The sequence below is a fragment of the Beta vulgaris genome, chromosome 8 (genome assembly GCF_026745355.1).
Source record: "Beta vulgaris subsp. vulgaris cultivar EL10 chromosome 8, EL10.2, whole genome shotgun sequence".
In the NCBI taxonomy this organism is placed as follows: Eukaryota; Viridiplantae; Streptophyta; class Magnoliopsida; order Caryophyllales; family Amaranthaceae; genus Beta; species Beta vulgaris.
In genome coordinates, this window is record NC_079209.1 from 36,657,939 (window position 1) to 36,668,011 (window position 10,073).

At 39.1% G+C, this 10,073-nt stretch overlaps 1 protein-coding gene across 1 annotated transcript; it reads right to left on the bottom strand.

Annotated features, from left to right (window-relative positions):
- Positions 1 to 2,520: 2,520 nt before the first annotated feature.
- Positions 2,521 to 9,782, bottom strand: LOC104901383 (probable arabinosyltransferase ARAD1). The gene is made up of 3 exons (XM_010688949.4): positions 8,789 to 9,782; positions 7,248 to 7,613; positions 2,521 to 3,139 (listed from the first exon to the last, which is right to left on the bottom strand). Exons 1-3 carry the CDS (start codon positions 9,608 to 9,610, stop codon positions 2,951 to 2,953), a joined length of 1,377 nt encoding a protein of 458 aa, XP_010687251.1. The 5' UTR covers positions 9,611 to 9,782; the 3' UTR covers positions 2,521 to 2,950.
- Between the last annotated feature and the right edge of the window lie 291 nt (positions 9,783 to 10,073).

The following is a 10,073-nucleotide window of genomic DNA, read 5'->3' on the forward strand; positions in this document are numbered from 1 at the left end:
CCGAACAGAACGGTTGCTTTCCTGAGGATATCAGCTTCCTGCAGCCCCATGCTTTCTAGAGCTTTTTGAAAATGATATTGGCTGAGCTGCCATTGTCTATCAAGACTCGCTTCATGAGGCAATTGCTGACGGTGAGAGATACGACGAGGCCGTCATGATTATCAGCTTCCTCATCTCCATCTTCTTCGTCGAAGTTGATGGTCATGCTTCTGAGCTTTTTCTCTTCAGCACTCCTCAGCGGGCTTGGTGCGGTTTTGGAACCTTCTCGAGCAAACCTCTTAGCTGCAGAGTATGTTAGTCCACATATTTCTGAACCTCCAGAGATAGAATTGATTACCTTATCGTGTAGGGGCTCAGGTGGCGGATGAGGCTGTTACTGGCTGGGGCCAGCTTTATCTTCTTGCTGCCCTTCTTCCCCATCAAGTGCTCGAGATAGCCCTTCTTGAGCAGCCATGCCACTTCCTTTTTGAGAGCATTGCATTCTTCTGTTCGATGGCCATGGTCGCCATGGTAGCCATATCAGAAGCGCGAAAGTAACAACGTAGCCAGCAAGGCCACAGGTAAATCATCTAACAACGATTACCCTGATGGCGCCAATCATTCTTCTTCTGGTTCTGGGATTTCCGATCGTAGCTAGGCTCGCTCACGTACCTGGACGCCTCGTCCTCCTCGACACGTATCTCAGCCATAGCTCTGGCCCTGACCTCTTCGAATGTGCCACATGGGTACCTGGTCAATTCATAATACAATCTAGATTTATAGGTTAGTCCTCTCCTGAATGCTTCGATAGCGGTGGGGACATCCAGGTTCTTGACAGAGATCATCTCCTTGTTGAATCGACAGGTACTGCCTCACAGCTTCATTGCTTTCTGGGTGATGCGGTACAAGTCGCCGGTGTGCTTCTCTAGGACCTGCTGCTTGCAAACTGCATATAAAACTTGTTAATTAAGCAGCAAAATTTTGGATGCTACCTGGCTTAAGACTTATCAGCCATGAAGCGGGCCCAGATAGGGTGGCCCGAAGGACTTGCACATGGTGGCTTCCAGCAGATGCTCAGGAATGGACAGAGTCCACATTTCTGTTTATATTGAGCTACATGGTCATAGGGATCCGCAGCTCCATCATACAGCTTGTGAGGCTGGGTCACGTTGATCTTTTTGGGAATCCTGGCTCTTGCGATTCTTCCACGAAGGGGGATTGAGCGTAGCCATCAGGAGATTCTTCAGCCACAGGGTAGTGCTCCAGGCAGCTTCGTCAGCATGCGAAGTATCTTCCTGTTCTGAGATTCTAGGAGCGCCATTTTCTTAGCTGCAGGATCAGCTTCATCTGCTTCATCGTCGGACCTAGCTGCTCCATCTTCACCTTCACTGGCCTCGGAATCTTCGAGATCAAGCATCTTAGGAGTTACATTCCGGATACGCTGTTTGGGCGTTTTGCTACTTTTGACATAATCCAATTCCTTTCTGAGGCTGTCAATGGTTTGCTGGGCCTCAGATTGAGTGCGGTGAAGGTCTTCTTGAGCCTTCAGCAAAGCCGCTTTCATTGCTTCAGCAGAATCGTCAGCCATTTCAAAGTTGGGTTGAAGTGTTTCTTTTTTTGGGATTTTGATGAGAGTTTAGATGTAGAGCCCCACGGTGGGCGCCAAACTGTTTATGCCAAATTCTGATCAGGCAGAACTTAGCTGAGGATCTACAGCTAATGGAGATGCAGCTATAAACAACAAAAGATGCTAGCTACGGAATTAAAAGAGAATGCAAAGAAGAGGCAAAGACACCAAGAAATGGTGACGCGGAAAACCCCAGGAAGAGGGTAAAAACCGCGGGTGGAATTGAGTCCACCAATCCACTATTTGAGAAGATTACAACTTATAGCTAGCAGCTAGCAGCTTAGAGCTTGTACTAAATACACTTAAGAATATTGTAAATGTAGAAGAGAGAAAGAATGTAAGTAAGAGCAATGTCAAGACTCATGTTTTACAGAGCGTTATTCCCTTCTATTTATACTAATACAATTGTATAACGTTACTCCTTATTTGAACGTTGCATAACTAACTTCCCTATGAAGGTGCCACAACTCCTAGAATCAAGGGAGATCTCTTCTTCTGCTGGCTAACCACTTCCTCCTATTTTTTTGGCTTAACGTCACTTATTTTGACTTGGTCTTGATCAGTATTCAATGTTCTTTCAACCGAATTTATTCAGCTCCCTTCGTCTCTGCTTGCTGTAGCTGCTACCTGATAATCTCTAGCTGGGACAGATGCATAACCTGCAGGTTCAGCTTAGGAAATTTTTAGGACATAACATTGACTTGCCACGGTAGATCTGTGGTTGGGCCATCTCTAGTTATTTACTTCAATGAGACAATTTCAGCCAAGTTCAGTAAAATAAATTGTATCATTCGAAATTTAACTACTGAATTCCAGCATGTGAAAAAACAGAAAGAGCAAGCTCCCAACACACCGAGATGCATATAATAGGGAAGGGGGCAATTATCCGAGGATGAAGATAGCTAGAAAGGATATAGGTTTAGAAAAGAATAGTCTAAATGGTATTCCCAACGAAATTGTCATTTACATGTATATCAAATTTATAAGCGGAAAAAGTCCATGGATATTCTGCAAAAAAGAATATAATTACAATACTAAATTTATCTCGAATTTCCTTGCGATAACCTATTCTATGTTCAACTCAACAATCACCACGAAAGCAATAGTATCCATGCGAGTTAACTTTATAATGTGAGTTACACGACAACATGAACACAAATCCACAGCCAATCTCTCAAGCAGCTACAGTGCAGTTATGCACTGTGGAGCGGATGTGTGGCTTCGTGTGTCTGCTTTCATGGAAAATGTTAGAGCTGCAGTCCTTTCAGCTTGAGATTTTCCACAAACAACCCTCTGTTAGCAGCGAAGGGGCAGACATTTGACAAGTATTTCAGAGCAATAACTCTAGATAGTGGAGGAGATGCCTGTCTGGTTTGAACAAATACAAGAGCAGTCAGGTTGAGATAACTCCCTTCTTACAAGCCGTTTGTCTCGATTGATCATCAGCTTAACCAGGGGAACCTTCAAACTAACTTGACGCCAGATTTCATTCACTGTTCCATTGGGATCCTCGTATTCAAAATAATGCTTGACCTGCACCACATCAGAGAAAGCAGTGGATAAACCTTAATTGCACATTATATTTTGACAAAAAGAAATGATAGGCACAGCAATATGTAAGAAAAGAAGGAAATCATAATTATCATAGTATTAACATATATTCCTGCATCAAAATCAACAAAACCCCTACTCCTCTAAAGAACCCCCCACCCTCAGCAAAGCAGGGAGGGGGGGGGGGGGGTGAGATGTCACCTTAACCTGCAATGTCCTAATCGACCCTTCAGCAAAAAAAAGCAACAATCAGTTACTGATTTCACCATAGGTAGGTAATTTAATTAGCATACAGGCTAAACGTTCCTGTGCAAACTAGGTAAACCAATTGTGAGAAGCCAGATGTGCACAGTAAGAATGGAGTGAGTTTACATCACCTTTAAAAGAACAGGAGACTTCAGAGAGAAACTATTATTTATTCTCCAAATGTGGAGTAGGTGATCCATCTTGGGTACATCTACGATATTTCAGACTGGGTACTTGTGCTGGATAAAGAGATGTGCCCAACTGTCCGACTCGACTATTTTATGTAAAAGTTCCACCCACTATAAAGTGTCCATATCCATGTCGGAGTACCAAGAGGGTCCAACACAAGTAGTTGAGGTTCAATGAAAAAGTATGAGTAACATAAAGGAATTTAATAATATAATACAGGCAAATACAATTAAACTTCCTCCCATTCTCAATAGTTGCAATACTTTCACATGCATGATTGTATTGGCTAATAACGTATTGACAAGATTAATCCTAAGTTTGGAGTGTCTTCTATATTAATCCCAAGTATTTCTTATTATTAAATAATCCCACGTTTGTTTCGACAGGAGAAAATGGAGAGAAAGGAAAGGAAGGGAAAGGGAGAGGGAAGGATCCATTTTCCCTCCTTTGGTAAACCCTCATCCCTTCCAAATTGGAGAAATTTTAAAAGAAAATACCAGCTTCATCTTCCCCCTCCCCTTCCTTTCCCTCCAACTTTTGCTATCCAAAAAAATTGTATATGTAGTCTTCCCAAAGCAACTTTCTGGTGACCTGTTAAAAAGGTAATTTCTCCTTACTCTACTCCATCCCACCAGTGTCCACCCACTAGAGCACCTACCTTAGCACCATTGCTAGCCACCCAACACCACCACCCTCTTTTCCTCCCTTCTCATTTTCTTGCCCACCCAAACTATCCCAAGCTACTCAGCTATCCCCCTTCCATTCCCGTCACCATCTCAAATCACCCTTGCTAGCCCCTGACACCAACGAGTCACCTGGCTCTCTCACAGCCATCTTTATTTGTTGCTTTCATGTTACTAAAGTAGAAGAGGAAGAAGCAGAGGAATACGAGAGAAATCAAGTGACATTGGGAAAAAATTCAGAAAATTTCAGATTGGGAAAGCTTTCTCAAATTTTTTATCTCACTTTCCCCAAAATTACCAAAAGAAAAACAATATCAAAGGATAGGAAAAGAACACAAAAGAGTAAGAGCTGTCTGATAGGAATAGAGGTCAAATGACAAACAGCAAAGAAACGAAAAAGAAAACTTCAAATTGGAATTCAAGTTCCCAAATCCCGCGTCTAGTTCAATATCTCATTAACATAAAAATATGAGAATTCTACTGGTTTGCCTCTCATTTTAATAATTAATGGAATTCAATTCTAGCTTAAATTCTTCAGTTCAAGCTTAGGTATCAACTTCAAGTTATCCTAATGTTTTCTTTACTTTGGAATTTTGTCAAGGAGCGTCATTTCACGATGATTTATTACGTCAAATTAACTTTGCTATGATTTGGTTCTAAGGAAGAGAGAGGGGGGGATCATGAATATGGTGGCAGTGACGGTAATTGGCTACGGTATGGTGGTGGGCCTTGGTGGTCAAAGGAATATAGAGGTTGGGACTGGTGGTGGTGGGGGGAGGGGGGGTAATTGATTGGGCTATGGTGGTTGATGATGGTGAAAATATAGCACGGTTAGGGTAATGATGTTCAAAGGTGCACATGAGGTAAGAGAAGAAAGAGAGTAGAAATACAGGGCTGCATTAGCATTTTTAATCATTTTTGGCAGGTAGAAAGTCACCTGGACCAATATCGAAAGGCTCCCTATAATTTTGGGATCATTTAAAGATAAAACGTACTTGGAATTAATATGGAATGACACTCTAACTTGGGATTAATCTTGGCAATTTTTCTAATATCTTGAAGTAGAAGTGATAAAAGTTGATATTTATACCTTGAGACAAATCTAGCAACAATTTACATGTAACATATTTTTTAATATATCAGTAGAAAATTTGGAGAAAGTTCGTATATAACTAGCATAAAAGTCAAAGGCAAACTGGCAACTATTTGAAAACGGAGGAAGTATGATACTCCTTGGTCCCTAATCTTTATCAAAATAAGGTTTGCCAAAGTGAGGTATAGCATATGATAGTTGATATATTGCAAGAAAAAACAGATCCGTGCCCATAAAAGTGTGTTAGGAAATCAGATAAGTGTTTCTTTACCCATAAAAGAACTGAAAAGGTGCATAGAGTTAGCATACAACTTTAATGAGCCAAAAGGGAGACTGGGGAGGGTGAGGGCACATGTCCAACAAGTACAGAAAACATATTCAACGGCAAAGCACCGCCTAGAAAACACACAAATTAACCCATAGGAAAAAAATCGATAAACAGCCATATTAAAATATTCCGACTAACATCCCCAAAATATCAAACTGCAGATAAACACGCCTTTGTACTCTAGGTGTCACCAAAAACCAGCTTTCGTCAAATCATGATCAGAACATGAATTATTTGCATTAATCACCCTTATATAAAGACAAATAAAAAACCATAAACTTATGGCGAATTAGTTCCACATATGCTGATAACTGATAAGTCATAAAAAGAACAAAGAACTTGGAAGATCTATGGTAAGTTGCTTATAAACTTTAGGTTTTTAACATATACCACTTGTAGCATTAATGAAAATTTTAAGTAAAACGGATCCCTACTGTCAATTATAGACTAAATCATACTTAAGGAAACAAATGAGAAAACAAGATTATACTTTTGTGTCTTTTATTTGCAATTTCATCATGTAGGGGGTGAAAGTTGGACAAACACCTCACATATGAGTGCTTAACTAATCAAATTCCTTAGTAATAACAACTGCACAAGTAAGCAAACATTTGCCTCTCTCACATGCATTACTCACGGTCTCTCACACCCACCAAACTTTCAATATCATATCCCACTTTAAACAATACTTGGTAATTTACTAAAATATTAAAAGAAAGGGTATAATAATTGAGAAAGAGGAGCAAACCATAAAAAAGCCATTAATAATAGAAACAATTAGCAGGTAGGAATTCACACCAATTAGAAATTGTTATCCAAAGCTAACAGGGGTTCAAATTAAGGTGCTATTTTTAACAAGATTATCTCATTTATTAAGAAGAAACACAATTTTACATGCACATAATTGTACCAATCAGATGCTTTTGATTTAAAGCCTTGGTGAATATAGGAAGGAACTTTAGTGCATTTAGGATGGAAAATAAGTGGTGGCTTCTATTTTAGTATATAGTATAGGTTGAGAGGGAAATTATAGCTTAATTTACTAGTTATATATCCAGTGCTCCGGAGTACATTGGGAACAAATGGGCTTTAGTAGGTTGTGACTGATATACCACAAGCCAATTCCACTTCTACTGTTATATGTTCCAGAACTCTCGTTACAACTTAAAAACATCCATACTGAATAAACTAGAATCCCAAAAGGTAATAAATGAGCTGAGACGAGCATGGTAGCAGAACCACCTCTCCACCCCCCCCCCCTCCTGAGACCCACAATGCAAATCATGACACAAAAAGATAACAGTATTATAGCCCATAACTTTAGTTGATACAATAACATCCCAAGATGATGACTATGAGCCCTAAAAGCTGTGTAACATTGAAGTTGACATTCTTGTAAATATACAAGTTCAGCCACAATATTTTGCTTCTGAAGAGATTGCAAATCCATGTTTTACTTATCTGTTTTGTTGATCTAAATGCAGGGTTCATTTGTAAACGTCAATATATACCAATTTATAAAGAGAAAGCCTTCATAATTAGGATCAATACCTTCTTCATCTCCTGCTGGTATTCCAGAATTCTAAGTTCAGTAATAGTCCTTAGAAGGTTAACTAGAAAGCCATGCTTCACTGATGAGGCTGTATCTACAAATATTGCAATTTTCTTGTAGTCTATGACATCTTCAAAAGGCAATTCAATATGGTCACTGATTATAACTGGAATGCACAGGCTTACGATGGCATCAAATAGCCGACATGCAGATGGAGTATCGCCTGCAGGATGCAAACAGAACTTTGATGTGTGCATTCCTTGCATGGCTGCACGTCTACTCTCTCGTGACTGTGCACCATGTTTCATGACCACATCACTTTCATTCTCGAGAATTTCAAACAGCATATCCCGAATCTTTCCACCCTGGAAGCAATATCATATGGAAAACAGGAATGAGCATAGACTAGATAAATGTACATAGAAAACCGCATAGCCAACCCCCTCCATCCAACTAACTCAAAGATACATGAAACTTTAAAAAAGGAAGGGAACAGGAAATTGCTGGGTGGTCTAGAACCAGATCAAAATGCTCCAACTCTCCTTCCAAATCTTTTATCTTCTACCATCACTCCAAGTGGCGAACTCGTTCACAGTAAAAAAGATTTACAAAAGTCTAACATTTCATAACTGATTGACATTGATACAAGGCCATGATTGACAAGTGGGAAACTGATACTCTACAGTCTTTCTCCTAATGACTTTTGTATGCTACTGTAACAACCTTAATTAATCAAATAAACTAGCCTTCGGTTCCTGGCATAAGCAGTGCCTACTTGTCATAGATTTGATAAATCCATCCTTCAATATAGAGATAATAGGCAACAACTCAATATTACAATTTGGGCTGTAAGAAATCCATTCATAAATTAATATCAATAGGTTCAAATGCAGCACAAAAGTGACCCCTCTTAAGTATATGATTATGCTTCAAAGATACTCCCACCAAGTCTATTGCTAACTTAATATATGGTGAAGAAGCAAACTCCTAATGCTCGAGTCTGTCACTGCCATTTTACAGAACGAAACATAGCTTAAAAAGCAGTACAACTTGATGCAAGAGCACCAGTGCAGCAATCTGCCGTGGGAAATGGAAGTTAAAGCCATCACATGAACAGAGACAAAGACAAGCCTTCAAAGGAGAAACAACTCATAAGTCAAATTTTAGGAAATCCCCAATTTCTAGAGAAGGAGATAATGTGTATTATCATTTCCAGATGATTACTTCACACTGTGATCATAGCATATATGAAGTTTAGCTCCCTTTTTTTATACCAACTCCATATTGTGCCCTCTGGCATCACTCATTTTACGCCACCGTCCTATGCATTTCAAGAGAAGCACACCATTAAAGAAATTAGAAAACTTAGCACACATGACTTATCAATTTTGAAGCTACTAATTAATTTAAGTTGTAGAAGTGCAATATTTAAAAAGATGTAGCTGCTTAATTCAATTTTGAAGTATGCTAAGGCCCTGATCTTTTCCACTTAAGAGCATCATATTCTAAATACAACAAATAGAAGATGAAACAAGTATACCTCTTTCCTGTAGCGATTACCCATGAAAAAGAGCAAAGAATTGCGATTTTGGACACCTATATCTCCCTTATAAGGATTGATTCTATGAAAATAAGGCAAGATGATATCCTTAACAAGAGAAGCCTGATTAGGCTTCAACCTCCCAAAATCAGAAAGAAGAAGAATCCCATTCTTAATCTTATGAATAACTTTATACAAAGCATTAGGATCTTGGCATATAAACACATGATCCCACCCATTATTCCTCTTCCAATACACTTGCTTTTCCAACCAATCAATCATATTCTCCTGCATCTTCTCATCACTATACAACAAACTATTGCCACTACCCCTAACTGGGTTCACCACCAAGCTTAATGATGAGAAAAACGGCACGTAAAACAAATCCGCCTCTTCAGGATCAAATACTCTTATAATAGCAGCTGCCTTATTGTTAACAAGGTCGGAAAACAAGTACCACTCCGCCGAGTGCTGATGTCCAGGGTACTTGAGCTGCGAGTCATCTGAAACGATCCCTCCTCCTCGACTCATTGCATAGCTCTCAATCACACCGTAGGTGAACACCCTTGGTAAATCGTACATGTAGATTTTAACCTTGTTACCATGATCTTCGGAGGTATTGGTGATGATGTTGGTGTTAGTATTGATTGGAGAGAGAAAGAAGGTGTTGAATAAGAGGTAAAGAGCTACGATTAAGGAAACGGTGAAGAGAGTTTGCTTTATCATAGAGTGCCGGCCAATCCTGAATACAGAGGAGAGAGAATATGAGGTTGAGAATGCCGGAGATCCCACCACTTTCGGGCGGTGGAAATGGTGGCTCATGCTCAATTGAATTGATCTTCAACACCTTCTGATTATTGATCTCTTCTGATTGTGATGGTAACAGCGAAGATCCGATGGTTTTCGCGCAGTGCATGTGGTGGCTCAAGCTCTTGTTCACCAAGATTTGTGAGATTGGACAAAAATTATGATGGGAGCTAATATGGGGGAAAATATGAAGGTGGTCAACAAGACAACAATTGTCATCTTATTAGTTTTTAAATTTTAATTTTAAAAAAAATAGTTCTACATAAATTTAAATACTTCCTTTTTTTTTTTTTTTTTTTACGTGTTACACTTTAATATTTACACTATTTATAAATTTTAATTTGACTATTGTTTGTGATTTATCTGTGAATAAAAATATAGTCATATAGGATATTGTTAGATACGTCTTGATATGTAGTTTTTTAATATATACTTTTTATCATTATTACGAATACAAAATTAGAGATATATGTCATCA

Coding starts and splice junctions, on each gene's coding strand:
- LOC104901383 (XM_010688949.4), bottom strand. CDS start 9,610: ATGAGCCACCATTTCCACCGCCCGAAAGTGGTGGGATCTCCGGCATTC. Junction 7,614..8,788: donor GTAATCGCTACAGGAAAGAG/GTATACTTGTTT, acceptor TATTGCTTCCAG/GGTGGAAAGATTCGGGATAT. Junction 3,140..7,247: donor ACCAGCAGGAGATGAAGAAG/GTATTGATCCTA, acceptor GATGTGGTGCAG/GTCAAGCATTATTTTGAATA.